The sequence below is a fragment of the Cucurbita pepo genome, chromosome 19 (genome assembly GCF_057944985.1).
Source record: "Cucurbita pepo subsp. pepo isolate OVF chromosome 19, ASM5794498v1, whole genome shotgun sequence".
NCBI lineage: Eukaryota > Viridiplantae > Streptophyta > Magnoliopsida > Cucurbitales > Cucurbitaceae > Cucurbita > Cucurbita pepo.
The window spans coordinates 3,005,306-3,024,772 of record NC_141816.1 but is presented as its reverse complement, the minus strand read 5'-3'; the positions used below and the strand labels follow the sequence as shown (position 1 = coordinate 3,024,772).

Here is a 19,467-nt window from a genome sequence, read left to right as displayed (position 1 = left end):
TGTTTCAGTGTAACTACAGGTTATTTTTCAGAGGACCAAGACACCGCTCCATCACTGAGTAAGAATACATAGCTAGAAGTGCTTTTCCTGTCATCTATATTTCCTGCATAATCACGGTCAATATATGCTATCAACTCTCCATTACCCCTTTTTCGATAAAGGGTTCCCAAATCTACAGTAACTTTTAAGTATCTCAACACTATTTTTGCAGCTTGCAAATGCAACTCTGTTGGACTTGCCATAAATCTGCTCATTAGAGACACTATATACATTAAATTCGGCCTTGTTGTAGTTAGATACATAAGGCTTCCAATCAATTGTTTATACATGGTAGCATTGATCTTAGCTCCTTATTCATCCTTTGTTAGTCTAACCCCAGGAACAGTAGGGTTTTTCACACTATTACTTTTTTCCATCCTAAACTTCTCCGAAACTTCTTTTGCATACTTTCTCTGACTAATATAAATGCCTTCAAGATTTTGTAAAATCTCTACACCGTGAAAATATTTCATTTTTCCCAAATCAGTCATTTCAAATTCAAGTTTCATAGAATTCTGGAAGTTAACAAACATGCTCTCATCATTACCAGTAAAAATTTGATCGTCCATATATAGACTAACAATTAAAATTTTACCTCCATCTCCTGTTTGTATGAATAAAGTATAGTCATAGTTGCAATTCTCAAATCCTTCTTTGACAAAATGTGCTTCAATTCGACTGTACCATGCACGTGGAGCTTGTTTAAGGCCATATAATCCCCTCTTCAATTTGTATACCTTGTATTCTTGATATTTTTTCTCATAACTTTGTGGTTGCTCAACAAAGACGGCTTCTTTTAATTCTCCATATAAGAAAGCACTTTTCACGTCAAGCTAATACACGTTCCAACTATTCCGAGCTGCTAAAGCAATTATCATTCAAATAGTATCCCACCTAGCCACAGGTGCAAACACCTCGGTATAATCTATACCATGTTGTTGTGCATAACCTTTTGCTACCAACCTAGCCTTATACTTGTCAACTTCGCCATTTTTGTTGAATTTGGTTTTGAAAACCCACTTTACTCAAATCTTCTTCATTCCTTTAGGCAAATCTGTCAACTCCCAAGTCTCATTTCGTTCGATGGCTTCTATCTCTAAGTCTATTGCAGCTCTCCATTTTGAACTTTGAATAGCTTCTTCAAAGGTAGTTGGATCTGTAGTTGAGGTTAATAGAACTAAATTGTTGTGCTCAGCTTCTTCAGAAATTCTCCCACGCTCACATAATCTTCCATCCATAATGGTGCTCTTCTGTTCCTCACTTCGGGAGTGCTTTCTTCAGATGTTGACGAATTTGATTCAGATGACTCACTGGAAGATATACTAACTTCCCCTTCTTCTTCTGCTATCGTCTCCTCTTCAGATTCTTCCTCACTTTGGTCATGTTCGTTTCCTTCTATATTACTATCTTCCCATTCGAGGGTATCAAGTCTAGCTTCTTCATTAGTTTTCCCCCAATTCCAGCATTTGTTTTCTTCCAAAATCACACCTCTGCTAACAACTATCTTCTTGGACACTGGATCATAGAGTCTATATGTTTTAGACTCTTCACTAATCCCTAAAAGCACACACGGAAAACTTTTATCATCTAACTTCTTTCTCTTACCGCCTGATACATGAACATGCCCAAAGCATCCAAAAACTCGAAAATAATCAACATTAGGTTTTACGCCACTCCAAGCCTCCTCAGGAGTCATATCTTTCACTATCACTGTAGGACTTCTGTTGAGCTCGTGCATTGTCCAGTTTACTACTTCTAGCCATAAATTCTTTGGAACTTGCTTGTCTGATAATATACTTCTAACCATGTTCATAATTGTTCTGTTCTTGCGCTCAGCCACACCATTTTGTTGGGGAGTATAGGCTGCAGTAAGTTGTCTACTGATACCATTAGTTTTGCAAAAATTGTTGAACTCATGAGAGGTGAACTCTCTACCCCTGTCTGTGCGTAGACAATGAATAAAATCTCCAGTCTCTTTCTCAACAAGATTTTTGAAATTCTTGAAGATTGTAAATGCTTCAGACTTTTCGGCAAGAAAATATATCCACACCTTGCCGCTGTAATCATCAATAAAACTTATAAAATACCTCTTCTTACTGTTGGGAAGAGGTTTGATGGGTCCACAAATGTCTGCATGTACCAGTTGCTCTCCATAAACTTCTCTTTGGAAATGCATCCCTATGTTGCTTTCCCACCTACAATGAGTGCATATTTTAGACGATGCTTTCAATTGGGGTAACCCTCTCACCATTCGCTTATGTTGCAATGTTTTCAAACCTTTGAAGTCTAGGTGCTCATATATGCGGTGTCAAAGATGAGTGTTGTCTTCTATAATTGTTTGGAAGCAAGTGGTGGTTTGTGGCATGATTCTTGCAAGTAATATGAACATCCTATTTGCAGACATTGTTGTTTGCATAATAAGCCCCTTCTTGGGATGATAGATTTTGCATTCTCCATGTTGTATCAAAATAGATACACCTCTTTCTTGCAGTTGTCCAAGACTTAGGAGAGTGTTTTACAACTCAGGTATATAGAAAACATCAGTGATTACCTGAGTGACTCTAGCAACTTGCAATCTAATGTTACCTTTTCCCAACACCGCCATCTTGAAATTATTTTCAAACTTCACAGATTGTCGGAATTCCTCGTCAATATCTGAGAACCATTCCTTGTTTGCACACATGATTGCTACACTCCGAATCAAGGAACCAAACATCTTCCCTCCTTGATTGATTGAGCTCCACATATGACATCAACAAGATTTTTTCTTCATTCTCAAGCTCGGAGTAATTTGCTTCCTTTTCACATTGAGAACACTCATATCTAAAGTGTCCTAACTAATGACACTTATAACATTCAACGGTAGTTTTGTTGAATGGATGTCTACCTCTTCCTCTTCCTCCTCCTCTACCTCTTCCTCGAAAAATTTCACGAGCTCGATCAACTCCTCTTCCACCGAATTTGGTATCATATGTCACCTTTAGTGCTTGTTCATCACTTACACGTCCATTCAGTCTTTGCTCATGTACCAGTAAGCTGCTTTGCAATTCATCGATGGTTAAAGTGTCTAAGTTATTTGACTTTTCAATCGAACATATAACATAGTCAAATCTTGAGGTCATTGATCTCAAGATTTTTTCAATAATCACCACTTGTTTCATGTGTTCGCCATGAATTTTCATCTTGTTTGCAATGGTGAGAGTTCGAGCAAAATATGCTTCAACACTCTCACCTTCTTTTATCTGTAGGACTTCAAACTCTTTCCTAAGAGCTTGGAGTTTAGCAATTTTGACTCTTGTGGAACCCTGGTACTTCTGCTTCATAGAGTCCAAAATTTGTTTTGCAGTATCTCTATTAAGGATCGTTTCCATAATAGTTCGATCAATGGTTTGGAACAAATAATTCTTGACCTTCAAGTCTTTCAGCTTCTGGTCTGCAATTGTTTTTTGTTGTGCTTCGGTAATCTCTACTCCTTCTGCTGCAGCAGGGATTCCGGTCTCCACCAAAGACCAATATTCCTCTGAATGAAGAAAATTTTCCAAAAGCATAGACCAATGATCATAATGCCCATCAAACTTAGGAATTGCCGGTTGAACGAAATTCATTTCAGCTGCCATATTTTGAATCTCTTTCAGCTTACTCTTTAAAGAAAAAACTGCAATTTCTTCTTTCAGCTTACTCTTTAAAGAAAAAGCTGCAGTTTCTTCTTCTCACAATCAAGCCTTGCTTCTTCTCACAATCAGGTCTTGCGATGTGGTTCTCATACCAAATGTGTAAACACACCAACTAAAACTTTGAAATCAATTGCATTGACAAATAGATCAACTTGGTTGACTTTTATAGTCTTACGGACTAACAAAGTTAGAAAGCATAAAATTAGCCCACTCTAAAAATAGGAAAAAACATCAGCCCACTAATTAACTGAGTGGCATTACTACACAAGTGGACATCAACCTAGAGAAAAGGTCTAGTATGACCATCTTTAACAATAGCATATCAAAGTCTAACATAACATATCATAGTACATATGACACATGCACGACCACTAGACACGTGTTATCATACATAAAGAAATTCTTTCATCCAAACCGATAGTAGAGCCACTTACTTGATTGGCCTGAACCGAAGTTACTCGATAATCCTAAAGTTGACTTGAGGCACTCCTTATCGTTCACTCTAACCTATATCTCCCCTCGAGATCGTATCAAGACATGACACAAACATACCTAGTTAAGAGTGTCCCTTAATTCAAATTTATAGCTCAAAATAACTTGGTTTTAGCAAATGAGGGTTACACTGACCTTAAACACCTCCAATGAGATCAAAACAGCTCCGGAAGGGTAAAAAACGTAAGAAACGGTACCAAATATGCTATATCGAGCCGAATAATCCACCAAGCTAAGTCAAAAGTCGAGTCTAGTCGTTGGAGCAACGCACAAAGGGGTCGATTGGACGAAGCCGTGCGCGAGCCATTGTCTAGTTATCGGCTCATCATGCGTGGGTATCTACTCTAGATCCGACCCAACTTTCGACCAGTGAACCTTGTCTTCTTTGCCCGATTTTCTTCTTATGCCTAAGTTTCACTTTCAATGATTGCATGTTTCCTTCACCACCCACAGCTTGCTCCGGCGACCATGTCTTCGGTGACTGAATCCACGGAATCGACCCCTACACAACCGTTTTATGAGAAAACAAACCCACACGATTTTTTTCTCTTTTTGGATCTACCCACACAATGTGGAAGAATGAGTGCTTACTCGTTTGCGTTCAGCAACCATGACGATGTTCACTACCATGAAGGGTGCACGGTGCTAGATGAACATGACTCTCCATAATTGTACGATATTGTCCACTTTGAGCCTGAGCTCTCATGGCTTTGCTTTGGACATATCTTCAAAAGATCTCATACTAATGAAGATAGTATTCTTTGATTATAGTAATTGTGTGCTAGCAAACTCGAAGAACTTCCCCACATCTCTTCTCCTCTCGACTTATGGTGTTTTGTAGATCGATAAGATTAATGAGTCGAAATAGCTACAACCTAACGGATTCCGTTTCTTTAATTCTTGCTCTATCATGCATAATTATCACTAAACATATTAATTCAACGAAGTGATCATAATAAAATTGCACTAAGCTCAAAGCCTTGCATAATTATCAATTCACTATTAAGCTTCAACATTGACATCTAAATGAAACTAAATAAACATCATGATCAGTAACCAGCAGAGCCACCGTGGGTGCAGCCGCAAGAACTACAAGATTGACATTTCATAACCTCCCCCACTGTCGCTACCGCCACCTCCGGTCCTCCGCCATATATCCTATCGTACCGAAACTCGCCACCGGCGTTTAAGGAGCCGACGTTGCCACATCCAGCCGGGAAGTTGGTTCCACCAATAGGATTTCCATTTTGGTCAACCACTATGATAATTTTTCCGGCGCCGCCATAAACGGCACCTCCGTTGTTCATCTTTTGCAATTCTCTCCATTTACAACACAAAGTTACTACGAAAAGACTAAAACCGCAAAACGCAAATACCATAATCATTATCGGAGCCATTAAGAATACAATGTCGTCGTTATCCATGTTCCTCAAACACTGTCCTTAATATCTTCCTTTTTATAACAAAACAATTTGAAAATTTCAATGGTTTTATTTTTAAAAAAGAACATACAAAATCACTTAGATCAGTTGACTTTGGGAAATTTGAGTGATTGAAATGATCAATTGACACATTAAATATTGGTTTCAAGAATGTTGATAAGGTCAACTGTTGAATTTATTGGTAAAGATCATGGAAATAGAAGAAAATACAATATAGAGGCGTGTGGACTTTTCAAAATAATTATTCTCCAAGCTTTGAATGTTTCCTAATTTTTTTTTTTTTTTTTTTAAAGGTTGATCCTGATTTTGGCCCACTTCTATACACGTTGTTTAATTAAGATCCAATCGAGGTAAATTATCTTATTGTTGGAACGTTAAATATTTGATTGGATGAATTGTTTGTTGTATGTTATTTTTATACGAATACTCGTTATGATTTTACATAAGGTAGAGATGCTAGCTATGGGACTGATGCGAACATTTCTATGGAACGATGAATGCTAGCTGTGGTTTTAAATAATGTATGCATGCTAACCTTGAGACTAATGTGAACGCTAGCACAAATTTGTAAAAAATGCCACCACGATGGAGACTGGCAATATGACCCTCCAATGTTTCGTGGCTATCTATACATTTGAAAACGTGGTGATATGGTCATAAGGGAGAATGATGGTATGACCCCTCATATTTCAAGTCGATATGGTCAGGTTTGATGATATAACCAATAAAAGAAAGGTAAAAGACGATATATCGGATGTGTAATATAATAGAATCACTTACATGGTATTTAAAATACTCAATTTTTTTTCAAAGCATTTTTCTTTCGGTAAAGAAAGAGAGACCATAGCATACTCAAATTAATTTTGAAATTTTAACGTTATGTATTCATAATCGAAAAGAGATTTTGAATTAGACCCATAATTCAAATTAACAAATCAATTGAACTAAACTCATAATCCTATCCAAAGACGAAAAAACAAAAGAAATTGAGATGGGTTGGATGGCTATTAATAGAAATCCTAGAAGTAGAAGTATATGTGTCGTTGAATTTGAAGAGAAGGGTAACTCACCATATAAAAATTGGAATCCCTTACAACATGGCAGCCTGAGAGAGGGTGTAGTGAGACCACCTCAAAATAGAAATGAGTAGCAAACCAAATGAATTCCTATAGTTACACACACACACACACACACACACCAGATCAGAAGCAAATTGAAAGAGCAAATCTATGGACAGTGGCACCCTTCGCTCCTCCTTGGATCCTTCTCCTAAGCCACCGCTGGGCGGATGGCGAGCCGTCAGATTCATACTCGGTAAAATTAGTTCATTTGTTGTGTTGTTTTTGTTGTTTCTCTTTTGATTTGATTTCAGGGTTGTGATTAGTTTTGTTGTTGTGGGGTTGTGAAAAAATGAACGCAAGCAAATGAGACGTTTGAGAAGCTGGCGTCCATGAGTTTGATAGCCAATTTGATATTGTATCTGCACACCATGTATAACTTGGACAATGTTGATTCGGCTTATGTGTTCCAAATCTGGGGTGGCACCACCAATTTCTCTCCCCTCGCTGGGGCGTTTCTTGCCGACGCTTATTTGGGAAGGTTTTATACTCTCCTCTTTGGCTCCATCGCCTCCTTCCTGGTACTTTTCTTCTCTTTAATCCCTCTTTACCATGTTTAAGAATTAACCCTAATAACCCCACTCCTAGTAGAAATTGTCGAATTGGGCTTTTACCTCTCGGCTTCCCATTTAAGAGGCTTCTCCGGGTTTTCACACCCCTAGTAAAAAATATGTTTTGTTCTCTTCCACAAACAACAGATGTGTGATCTCACAATAATCCGAGCAATATTTGCTAGTAGTGAGTTTTGGCTGTGTTAGATGAACCCGACTCTCAGTATGATATTGTCCATTTAAGTCTAAGCTCTCATGGATTTGCTTTGGGCTTCCCCAAAAGGCCTCATACCAATGGAGTTAGTATTCCTCACTCATAAACCCATGATCATTCTCTAAATCAGCCGATGTGAGACTTTCATCATCCAACAGGCTGTTTGTTTTGTTCTCCTCCCCAAACATATGTGTGATCAATAGTCCAGATACATATGTGTGATCAATAGTCCAGATAATATATGATAGCTGTGGGCTTTGGTAGTTAGTAATTGTCTTAGCTGTTAGTAATTGTATTAGAGCCAAATATCGAACAGTGCGCAATGAGGACAACATCGGACAGTGTGCAATGAGGACGCTAGACCCCGAGGAGGGTGGATAGCGTCTCCAAGAGGGTGGATTGCGAGATGGCTTTCCTTCAAGGTTTTAAGAGGCTTATGCAAGTTTTCACACCCTTATAAAAAAAAAATGTTTTGTTGTCTTCTCACAAATGTGTGAGCTCATAATAGTCCAAATATGACAATATTTGCTAGCTATGGGGTTGGGTATTAGAATCACCCGGCGGATTGACAGCTATGACATTAAACCTCAAAGAGAGTGGATTATGAGATCCCACATCGGTTGGACAGGATAACGAAGTATTGTTTATAAGGGTGTGGAAACCTCTCCCTACCATAGACGTTTTAAAACAAAACCCTTGACAGGAAGCTCAAAAGAAAAAGACAAAAGACAATATCTACTATTTGTATCTGGGTTTGAACGGTTACCATTAGAATAAGAACGGAGCATGTTGAATTTGATTTTTTTTTTTTTTTCTTTTTTCAATTAGACTAAAGAGAAGGGATTGTCATGGAAGTTAATAATGAATTTCTGATTCATGATAGGGCATGGGAGTATTGACCTTAGGCGCAGCCTTACCTGAAATGAGACCACCACCATGCAGCAGTGGCAAAACCGACTGCATACAATCTAAATCATGGCAACTCGCATTCCTCTACCTTGGTCTTGGCCTCCTTGTCATCGGAGCCGGTGGCATTAGACCCTGCAACATCTCCTTTGGCGCCGATCAGTTCGACACCAACACCGAAAAGGGCCGAGCCAAACTCGAAAGCTTCTTAAACTGGTGGTACTTCCTCTTCTCCATAGCCCTCGTCATAGCACTCACCCTCGTCGTCTACATCCAAACCAACATCAGCTGGACCCTCGGCTTCGCAATCCCCACCGCCGCCTTCATCTTTTCCATCGTCATCTTCCTCCTCGGCCGCCACTTATACATCTGCAGGATCCCCCAAGGCAGCGTCTTCGCCGACATGGCCAAAGTCCTCATCGCCACATACCGCAAACGCCAAATCCCAAGACCCTCTCCAAATCACTTACATGACCCTCCAATGGATTCCTCTAAGCTCCCACACACCAATAGATTTTTGGTTTTTGACAAAGCCGCTATGGTTATTGATTCCTCCATGGAATTGGACGAACAGGGGAGGTCCAAAAACGAGTGGAAATTATGCACCGTTCATCAAGTGGAGCAACTCAAATGCGTTGTGGGTATCGTCCCAATTTGGGCTGCCGGGATTTCGTGTTTCATTTCAATGCAACAAATGGGTTCTTTTGGGATTTTACAAGCGATTCAAATGAACAGATTTCTCGGCCCCCATTTTGAAATCCCCCCAGCTTGGATGAGTTTAATACCCATGATTGCACTTTCGCTTTGGATTTACATTTACGAGAAATACGTTGAGTTCATGAAAAGAAAAACCCATCACAACAAACGCTTCTCCATGAAAATGAGAATCGAAATTGGGATTGTGATGTCGGTTTTATGTATGGTAGTCGCCGGAATTCTCGAGAAGATCCGACGAGACTCTGCCATTGAGAACAGGACGTTTGTTTCGCCGTTACATGTTTCTGTGTTGATACCGGAATTCGCATTGTCGGGTTTGACGGAGGCATTTGCAGCCATTTCAGTGATGGAACTTCTCACGACGCAATTGCCGGAGAGTCTGAGGACGGTGGCCGGAGCTATATTTTTTTTGAGCTTGTCGTTGGCTAGCTATCTGAGCTCTGTTCTTATGGGGATTGTGAACAGAGTAAGTAAAACAGGGGATTCAAAAACATCATGGCTTGAGGGTAATGATCTTAACAAAAACCACTTGGATTACTTTTTCTACGTGGTGGGTGTTATAGCAGCTTTGAATTTCTTCTACTTTCGGTTTGTTGGTACTAGATTCTTGCCGGAAGGGGATGTTGATCCGCGGGGGAAGGCAGGTGAAAGGCGGTCGGACGATGAAGAATCTGGTTTTAGATGATAAGAGGAGATGTAATGATGATGTTTGGCAGTTGTTGTCATATGTATGATTGATTAGATTGTTTGATTCAATCTGTTTTCTTGTGGGAACTCAGATTTGGAAGATGAGCTTAGTTTTTGAAGTTGAATTTTAGAATTAGGAAGGGGAAGTTTATGACTCAAAATCTCTTGAATTTTGTAGACCTTAGTGTTCAACCTATAATAAATTTGTGTATGCATACACCCAACCAAATTTCATAAATTTGATACTCTTATCACTCCATCAGTAATCGTTAAGGATATTTAGACTTCGATTACTATTTATTATCGGTAATCTCTAGCATTTTGCTAAGAAAGACTTATAGATGATGCCACACATTTCACCCCATAACCATATTTTGATTGAATCTTTAAAACGATTTAGTAATAGTTATCAATGATAATATCATTGTTCATAACTTAATGGATAAGATATTTGTTCTTAGCTTAATGGATAAAACAATTAATTGAACCTATGGAACTGTTTGATAATCGTCATCGATGATAGCATCATTGTTCATAATCACTATTCATAGCTTAACAGATAAAATATTTGTTCATATTTTAATAGATAAGACGTTCATTAGGACAGATAAGACATCGGTTAATTCTTGAGTTACAACGGTAGGAAACCAAGGACATACATATATATATATATATATATATATATATATATATAAAAGCTGCCTCTCCAATCAAAACCTTTATAAAAAAGCACCAAAAATTCTCTCTTATTGAGCCGGAAATCCAAACCCCAAAAAAGACTATGGCCAAGATCGACGCCCTACGTCGGTACCTCCTCCCATGTTTCTTTCCCCCCACCGCAACAGCCACAGCCTCCTCCGCCGCCCCCAAGAAACGTCTAAGCACCTCGCTACGCGACGACGTTGAAACCACCACCAACGGCTATCCAACCGACGACCAAGATTCCCCATCCACCACTCCCGACAGCGTCACACCAAAATTCTGTACCGCCGCCACTGCCATCGTGGCCCCACCACGGCCCTCGAAAACCATGGTCATCGGAACCATCTTCGGCCACAGACGTGGCCACATGTGGTTCTGCGTCCAACACGACCGGCTACGAACCAAACCGTTTCTCCTCCTCGAGTTACCGATTCTGACTCACCAACTCGTCAACGAAATGCGGTTCGGACTCGTCCGAATCGCCCTTGAATACAACGGCGTCGAACTCGGGTTTTGTCCTCTCCGCTCAATCCCCATTTGGGCAATGTCCTGCAACGGCCGAAAACTCGGGTTCGCAGCCAGGAAAAAAAGCGGCGACCCGGTCCGGTCCATGTTGAAGACAATGCAATCGACAACAGTCGGAGCCGGTGTAATCCCATCCGGATTCGGGTCGGACTCAGAGGAGATTATGTACATGAGAGCTAATTATGAGCACGTGGTGGGCAGCGCTGACTTGGAGTCGTTTCATCTAATCAACCCGGACGAGTACCCAGGTCAAGAACTCAGTATCTTCTTGCTCAGATCTCGTAATGGGTAATTAATAAAAATCGTAACTTTAATTTATTCATCAAAGTACAAAAATTATTATACTGAGTCAAGTTTATAAGCTCACAATCAAAACTCCCTGTGTTCTTGTTTTCGATATATTTTTTTTTTTTAATTCTTGTGAATGGATAATAATTTATTGTATTTTTATTATGATTTTAATCAATATTTTCGGGAAGGTTAGACTTTATTGAATTGATAAATAAATACTCAAATTAATGTATATGATAAAGTAATCATATTTATTAATTCAAAAAAATATAGTTAGCGAAATAATAAGAGATGTTTGTGGTAATCATCATCGTCATGCACCATGTTGGTTAAAGAGAGAAAAATAAATTTAAATTTGATATGCCTAATCGAACCAAATCAAATTGATACAAGCTAAATATATTATTTATGCATATAGGACCAAATACGATTGAAATTCAAATCCTAGGTATGGGGTGTTTCACCTCAGTTTTCACAACTCTAGTAACCCCCATGTGTTGTTCCATAGTTTACTTGCTTTACCACGTCATCATCCACATCATCCAAAGTTAACCTTTGAAGTGTCATGTCAGCCGCCAAATCATCACAAAATGATTGTTGGAGTGTCGTCATCTGGTTGTGAGATTGCCACGTATGATTTTTTTTTTTAATAAAAAAACTTTCAAACTTCTTTTCTCCAATAACTATTCAAGAGGCATTGATATCAACTTTCCACTTTAAACTCAACCTCGATAGAACGAGACCCGGTAATCTTTAACTCCCAAGACTAAAGATATATACATCATCAGTGACGTAATTCGATATAATCAAATATTGGCTTGTAGTTGTAGTCATCATATTTTTGAAGTTCCTAAAGTTGAGGATGCAGATTACGAAATCCTAACTCGATCATTACACAAGCCCGTGAAAACGAAAGCAAATGATGAGAACAAATGGGAAGTAGTAAGTGATTGGAGAAGAGAGAAGAGAAAAGTATGAGGAGTTACGAGCATTATGATTAGAAGTTAAAGGCCATTGTTTCGCCAAGAAGCTTTGTAGTTTAATATTGCAATGCATAAAGTGGATACCCATCATAATAAGCTTAAGCTGCTGCTTTGATGATTGTTTTTGTTCTACGCTGCCCAACTGAATGATCATATGCCACATTCTTTTCATACAAAATTATTATTGTTCTTCCCTTCCCTAAAGGTGTCTCTTTAGTTCGTTTGATAGAAAGTCTTGTTTAAGATATTTGAAAGTAAGATGCTTGAGAATAGAATGTCTCGTAATAAAATGTTTGTGAATAGGATGTTTTGTATTAAATATTTAAAACGTGTCTGTTTAAATAGGACAATATATGCTAATGATGGGCTTGAACTATTACAAATAGAATTAGAGCCCGACACCGGGCGGTATACAAGCGGGACGCTGGTCCCCAAGGGATGGATTGTGAGATCCTACGTTGGTTGGAGAGGAAAACAAAACATTTCTTATAAGGGCGTGAAAACCTCTACTAAGTAGATCCAACCTTGAAAGAAAATCCAATGACAACAATATCTACGGTTGAGCTTGAGTTGTTACCATCACTTTAATTAATTAAAATTATTTTAAATGAGATGGGTAATAAATCTTATACCATAACATTAAATTATTAATAAAATAATAAAAAAATAATTTATATAACATGTGCGAATATTTAATTTATTTTAATTAATTATAGAAACTATAATTAATTAAATTAATTATGCTTTAAAATTATGATATATTAATAAATGACCCAATCAAAATGAGTCCAATAATTTATTATAAATAATCTATAAGTCATTAGTTTTTATTATTGAAAATCAGTAAGCTAACTAATAACTAATTAGTTATAATTAATATATTGTTATCTAATTAATTAATAATTTTGGTTAATAAATAATTCCTTTATTTAATAAACTTTTATCTATCCCAATGATTTAAATAAATTATTATTAATTCATTCTATTTAAATAAATAATTATATTAATTTAGATAAATCGGTTGGATGAAAGTCACACGTTGGCTAATTTAGAGAATGATCCTGAGTTTATAATCAAATAATACTATCTTCCATTGGTATGAGACCTTTTAAGGAAGCTCAAAGCTAAGCCACGAGAATTATGCTCAAAGTAGACAATAACATACCATTGTGAAGAATCGGTGTTCATCTAACATGGTGTCAGAGCTATGCCCCTAAACTTAGTCATGTCAATAGAATTCTCAAATATTGAACAAAAGTATTGTGAGCCTCGAAGGCATAGTAAAAATTGACTAAGACTCCATTGGTATAAGGCATTTTGGAGAAGTCCAAAGTAAAGTCATGACAAAGTGGATAATATCATACGATTGTGGAGAATTAGTGTTCATCTAACAAAATCGATGGATTAGTTAATTAATTCGGTAACTATATTGAAAATGAAAATGAAAAGTAAATTAATAGACATGTAAACAGAAAATCCATGAAACTACTAAAAAGATAAGCTTGAAACAAACATAAACTTTGAATGTCTGGTTATCATCAGCTTTTGTTTAGAGAGCTGTCTGAATTGAAAAGGCCCTTTCAATATTATTCTATTCTTACCACCAAATTTGCTTCCTTCCTCTTCTTTAGTGTTCTTCGTCTGTGCTAACCATCATTGGTGAGATGGCAAAGCACAGGGCCTTTGTCCCAGTCAACAACATCATCATCATCATGAATCATGGCCGTTCAACCATTGGTTGCCTGTGCTGCCTGCCTGCTTCTTGCCCTTTCTCCAAATTGTATCACACACAGATTCAACACCCATTGGATTGGCTCTTCCTACTAACTCATCCTTGCCCTTCAACCCTGCTACGGTTCATCTCACATATTTGGTATGTATGAACATTAGTATTGCTTGAATTCATGTATGAGCATGGCTTATAGCTATTAATTTAAAGGTTTGCTTAACGTTGTTATGAGATTTGGAGTAATTGTCGTTTTGTGTTTGTCTAGAGACAATTAGGAGAAACTTTGTAAGAGAGACTTTGTAGTATAAGAGAGTGAAATATGCACTCGTAAACACTTTTGTTATAGTGTTTAGCCACCACACGTGGATGTAAGAAAACTTTTTCTCTCCGAACTACATAAATCTTTTTCTCTTTGTTTAACTTTGGTTCGTGGGTGTGTGAGTGCGATCAATATTCCTTTCATTGTGGCATTTAGGTACAACAATCATGAACATCTTAGATAAAAGATGTATTAAAGACTATTTTAGAGGGACGAGTTAAGCAGATTAGAACGCAGTTGGAGGTTCTAGTCGAGGAGAGCCAAGAAAATATTAAAATTCTTCTAGAGATGAATTCAAATACTGATCTGATATTAAGACAGTAGTACATTAAGAACATCTGCCAGAGAGATTTAAGCACCTGAACTTCGAACTTTACACAACTCGAATCTCACAAGTCTTCAGCTTCACCAAAAGAGTTCATTGGCAAACCGATAATAAATAAATGAAGAACAGGACAAGTGACATCATGGAAAGAAACAACTGAACAGACAGATTCAATGGCCACGCATCAATAAGCAGACAATTCTAAACCAAAAATAATAATCAGTGCAATGAGGCCTACGTAGCTCTTCGAGATGGGAATAAAAATGTCGAGCTTTTAATGGTAATCGGAATGGCAATTGGGTTAACTCTTCCTGTACAAGATAAAAATACTACTAGTCTCTTGGCAGTAACAAGCAAAAATTAAACGCCACAAAATTTCTCGATTCAAAACTAATGGACGATCTAAACTCTACCCTATTGACCAGTATCCTATTTTCTATGCATCTCAATTTGTTCATCACCATTGATCACTACTGCCTGGAATTAATAAAGTGACTTAAAATAAGCACTCAAATGGAAGAATGGCTACATCTGAGAGCAGCTATGAACTGGTGGAAATTCGAGATAGAAATGTTTTCAGAGTCTCGTACGTCATGAAGACGATGCCTACACTTGGGACGACCTTGTAGTACTCTGGCAAGATTCCTCGGTACAAACCTTTAAGACCTTCTGTCTTCACAATGTATTTAAATGTTCCATACAAGCCAGTCTTATAAACACGGGCCCGACCACCTGCACCTTCCAATTGCATCCTTCGTCTCATAAGATCCAAAGGGAATGTAGCTGAACGAAAGACAAACAAGTCCATTCTTAATCCAGGTAAAACAAAATAACTATCATGCTAAGCATATCAGTTAAATGCATTATACTATTGCAGGTGAATGTGATGCACTGGAAAACCCAAATTCTATCAGTTTGATTCAATGGAAAATTCATCACAAAATGCTGACACTATAGCACATCATCAGATGGGAACGCATAAGTAGAAATTGAAGAAACCACGCTTACCTGTTGATGATGCTATGCCTGAAAGACTACCACAAGCAAGACTGAGCATTACAGTGGAGTCCTGAGGTCTGGAGTCAAATCAAATGCATCATTATTTATGCCAAAACACGGAAGCACAGAACCAAAGAGTGCATAGTACACCCAAATATAAACTAACCATATATTTTTTTACCTTCGAGATTGCCAAAATGATCTCAAGCTCTCGTAAACTGAAAAGCTGATGGCTATACTTGGTCCAACAACCTGTACCAGGCAGAGTTTCATAAGGCTGTTTAAGTCAAATGAATGAAGCAATATGTACGTATATGTATAACTAGAATAATGCATACCAACAAGGTGGCTCCAAGTCCTTTATACAAACCAAAAAAACCTTCTTCTTTGCAAATAGTATGGAATGCGTGCCCGATGCCTCTGTAATACATGGTACTTCTCTGTGGAGATTAAATATGAAAAGGGTTACTTCAAAGAAAGAAAAAAGAGGTACGCAAGGATTGGATGTTATAACTACAACATGCCATGCTAATAATAGCATTTTCTTTTGGGATACAACAAACTTCTCAATAAGAAATTGAAAAGTTAAGAGATATCATCCCCACAGGCATAAGCAAAAGCAAAACTCACAAAAAAAGCCAATTAATCATACACCCAAAAGAGCTTGGCAATCGCCACTCCCTTCAAACGGGAGAAAGAGACTCTATATGTTCTGTTGCCCAGATTCTACCCTTGGAGCCTTAGGGTGAAAGAAGCAGAGCAGCATAACCTTCAGAAACAAAACTCTCGCCTACAACAGATTTCAAAATAATATTTTCATCCACGCTCTTGGTCGGTGTAAATTTTTTTTACTTACCTTTCACCGACTATATCTTAAATAGCCTCATGAAAAACTCTGTTTTCTTTTTTGTAAATTCAGTATTCCGAATTTTTCCCCTTCCCCTTTTGTATGTTTCACCCTTCCATTGAAATTTCTATTTCTTATCCCCCCCCCCACCAGCAGCAACATCAACAATAACAAGAATTGACCTGTGCAGCAAGTCTGGTCCTGACAAGGTCCAGTGGGTATGTAGCAGAGGCAGCTGTTATTCCAGCCAAACCACCACCAAAAAAATGCACAAGAAGATCGGCACTGGCATTGCCCTGATATCTTTCCCTAATAATTGGCTGCAGAAACTGCAAAGACGAGGGAAAAGACAAGAGGCGGTTATAAGAAATATTAGAATGCTCACAGCCATCAACTACCAACCAAGAAACTCAAAGAATATCATAGATCATTCCTCACCTTCTTGTATTGTTCATAAGCATAGAAACTAACTGAAGAATAAGGTAGGCGGTGAGCTATTGTGACCAGATTGCCTTTCCAAAATGCTCGGAATCCCTCTTCATTGATGATACGTGAAGCTTCATGCCATATGCTGGCTTTCCTCATCGATACGACATCCGAGTGCATGCCTTGCACCTGGTAGAGTTGAACCGTGCAAGGAAGTCAACCAACTGAATTAATTCCATTACAGAGCAAGAAAACTTAACTAATCTATCAAGAAAACCCCAGATTAACACAATGATGTAATCAAAACTCTACCTAGTGTAAAGTAAAGCCAAGCCCTGAGAATAATTCAATATCTAATCATCCCTCGTCTTCAACCCCCTAGTAATGAAACCGGAAAGAATATATACATTAGAGGAACCCTGGTCAACCCACAAACAAGGAGCAATGCAATTGCTTTCCTAATCCCACAATGATGTAATCAAAGCTTCTACAATTTAATACCTAATCATACCTCATCTTCAGCCCGCTATTAAAATGAAACCGGAAAGAATATATACAATAAAAGAACCTGGTCAACTGACAAACAAGGAGCAAAACAATTGCTTTCCTAGGAAATTTTAGACACTGATCTCCTTGATCAGAAAAATAACAATAATAATAATAAATAAATAAACCCTTCCGAGATGTACTTAAAAAGCCGGTAAAGAAGTAGCAGACCTGAAAAAGGATAGTGAGACGAGCAAGAGGCGCGGTACATGTCTTGCTAAAGGCACCCGCGATACCACCGGCTAGAAGCTGCTGCACGGTGCCAATCTGCGATTGCTGATTCAACGACGACTTGTTCTGACTTTGTTGCTGCAAAAACTTCCTGGCGCCGGCGTCGACGACGGCTCCATGGGCAGAGTTAAGAGCCTGCTGCCCTCCTTCGACCACTACACCAACTCGAGCTTCCATTTTCAGTTGCCGTATCAAACGGTGTTGGAAGCTGGCACAAGAATGGCTGATCTTGATCTCACATCCGTCTTAAAAGGAAAAAAAGAAGAAAGAATTTGGTAGCAAAGTTTGACGTTGAACAGAGCAAAAACCCTAGAAGAAGAAAACGAATAAGCCCTAAAAGAACCAAGATTATGGACTATGGAAAATTGACCCGACGGATTTATTAACGTTATTGTAACGAATGCTCTTTTTATGTTTTCATTTTTTTTTTTTTTTAATTATATATATATATATATATTTATTATTATTATTATTATTTTTTTCCCTTTTCTGAAGTTATAATTTTATCTAATTCATTTTAGAAGTTAATATTCTTTTTATTAAATATTGATAAAAATGAATAATATATTAGACTTTTTTTTTGTCGAGAATTAGAATTTTATCATCTACATCAAAGAATATTTCTCTCAATAACGAATTTTATAAAAAATTATTTTTCTTACGTAAATTTATATCAAATGTAATAGATCATATTTTCATGTTACACGAGTACGAGTACTCGTAAAAAATGTAAGAGATATTGATATCCTTAATAATATTTATTATTATTATTATTTATTGATATTTTAACCTTATCTTTAAAAAAATAAAATTTATTTTATTTAAGGTAGGTGTCCAGGAATTAATTAATATATATAGTATAATTTTAAATTATAAAATAATCTTTAATTTTGTTTAATAAATTTTTGTCAGAATCATAAACTTAAATATTGGAATTAAAAATGGATTCGCTAAACTCATAAATTAGAATATTTAAAGATGAAAATGAAAATGAAAATGAAATAAAAATAGAATAATTAAAAATCAATTATTTCAAAGTAACAGTTAATATTGACTCGTTTATTTATTTATTTTTACAAAAAAAAAAAAAACCAAATTTTAATACCGACCTACTCTTCTTTTTTGTTTTTCTACAAAAGAAAAAAAGTAATTTGACTTAAACACGTGTTGTAAAGACTTTTATTTTTGGCCCAAAATTCGCAAAATCCACCAAATATATTCAATACCGACTCAATTTATAAAACTATTCATAAATTTTAATAATATCTTTCAATATTTTAAAAAGTATTAAAAATACGAGCGGGAGCAACTGATAGAGCAAATTCTGACTAAACTCGATCACTTGGGGGTTGTAGTCTTTTTGAGCGCATCTTTTTCATATCAATCAAGCGGGTTTCATTTCATTTTCCAGATGATGATGATGTCCACTCTTGGCTCGATGCACTTAACGAAAGGGAACTCTCACGATAAAGAAAGAATTTCCTTCGTAATTAAGGAGCATCCTTTAAGTAGGGGTGCGTTGGACTGCCGACGAATAATAGGTACCCCACCCCAAGCAGAGTTAGTGAGCCATGTAATAGGTTTTTGACAGAAATACACTTAATTTTGTATAGAAACAGTAAATTTTTTTTTTAAATACATTAACAAAAATACAGTTCAACTTTAAAAAGTTTTATTGATACATTTACCGTTAATATTATATTT

At 37.2% G+C, this 19,467-nt stretch overlaps 4 protein-coding genes across 4 annotated transcripts; 2 read left to right on the top strand and 2 right to left on the bottom strand.

Annotated features, from left to right (window-relative positions):
* Positions 1-1,216: 1,216 nt before the first annotated feature.
* On the bottom strand, positions 1,217-3,656 carry LOC147786682 (uncharacterized). The gene is made up of 3 exons (XM_087120219.1): positions 2,927-3,656; positions 2,559-2,694; positions 1,217-2,234 (listed from the first exon to the last, which is right to left on the bottom strand). The coding sequence occupies exons 1-3, from the start codon at positions 3,654-3,656 to the stop codon at positions 1,217-1,219; spliced, it is 1,884 nt and encodes a 627-aa protein (XP_086976345.1).
* A 3,195-nt stretch (positions 3,657-6,851) lies between these two features.
* Positions 6,852-10,078, top strand: LOC111782215 (protein NRT1/ PTR FAMILY 2.8-like). The gene is made up of 3 exons (XM_023663041.2): positions 6,852-6,961; positions 7,069-7,286; positions 8,414-10,078. The coding sequence occupies exons 1-3, from the start codon at positions 6,877-6,879 to the stop codon at positions 9,836-9,838; spliced, it is 1,728 nt and encodes a 575-aa protein (XP_023518809.2). The 5' UTR covers positions 6,852-6,876; the 3' UTR covers positions 9,839-10,078.
* A 502-nt stretch (positions 10,079-10,580) lies between these two features.
* On the top strand, positions 10,581-11,428 carry LOC111780977 (protein MIZU-KUSSEI 1). The gene has a single exon (XM_023661360.2). It carries the CDS (start codon positions 10,622-10,624, stop codon positions 11,357-11,359), a length of 738 nt encoding a protein of 245 aa, XP_023517128.2. The 5' UTR covers positions 10,581-10,621; the 3' UTR covers positions 11,360-11,428.
* A 3,538-nt stretch (positions 11,429-14,966) lies between these two features.
* On the bottom strand, positions 14,967-18,138 carry LOC111782261 (uncharacterized). The gene is made up of 7 exons (XM_023663099.2): positions 17,704-18,138; positions 16,999-17,175; positions 16,743-16,889; positions 16,052-16,153; positions 15,895-15,965; positions 15,723-15,790; positions 14,967-15,497 (listed from the first exon to the last, which is right to left on the bottom strand). The coding sequence occupies exons 1-7, from the start codon at positions 17,938-17,940 to the stop codon at positions 15,256-15,258; spliced, it is 1,044 nt and encodes a 347-aa protein (XP_023518867.1). The 5' UTR covers positions 17,941-18,138; the 3' UTR covers positions 14,967-15,255.
* Between the last annotated feature and the right edge of the window lie 1,329 nt (positions 18,139-19,467).

Bases quoted from the DNA above. Each gene is read 5' to 3' on its own strand.
- LOC111782215 (XM_023663041.2), top strand. From the start codon at position 6,877: ATGGACAGTGGCACCCTTCGCTCCTCCTTGGATCCTTCTCCTAAGCCA. The intron at 6,962-7,068 runs GTAAAATTAGTT...AATGAACGCAAG, and splicing joins AGCCGTCAGATTCATACTCG to CAAATGAGACGTTTGAGAAG. The intron at 7,287-8,413 runs GTACTTTTCTTC...GATTCATGATAG, and splicing joins GCTCCATCGCCTCCTTCCTG to GGCATGGGAGTATTGACCTT.
- LOC111782261 (XM_023663099.2), bottom strand. From the start codon at position 17,940: ATGGAAGCTCGAGTTGGTGTAGTGGTCGAAGGAGGGCAGCAGGCTCTT. The intron at 15,791-15,894 runs GTAAAAAAATAT...ATTTGACTCCAG, and splicing joins TCATTTTGGCAATCTCGAAG to ACCTCAGGACTCCACTGTAA. The intron at 15,498-15,722 runs GTAAGCGTGGTT...TCTTTCGTTCAG, and splicing joins AGGCATAGCATCATCAACAG to CTACATTCCCTTTGGATCTT.
- LOC111780977 (XM_023661360.2), top strand. From the start codon at position 10,622: ATGGCCAAGATCGACGCCCTACGTCGGTACCTCCTCCCATGTTTCTTT.
- LOC147786682 (XM_087120219.1), bottom strand. From the start codon at position 3,656: ATGGCAGCTGAAATGAATTTCGTTCAACCGGCAATTCCTAAGTTTGAT. The intron at 2,695-2,926 runs GTAGACATCCAT...AATGGTTCTCAG, and splicing joins AGGAGGAGGAAGAGGAAGAG to ATATTGACGAGGAATTCCGA. The intron at 2,235-2,558 runs GTAAAACACTCT...CACTCATTGTAG, and splicing joins GTTTTCTATATACCTGAGTT to GTGGGAAAGCAACATAGGGA.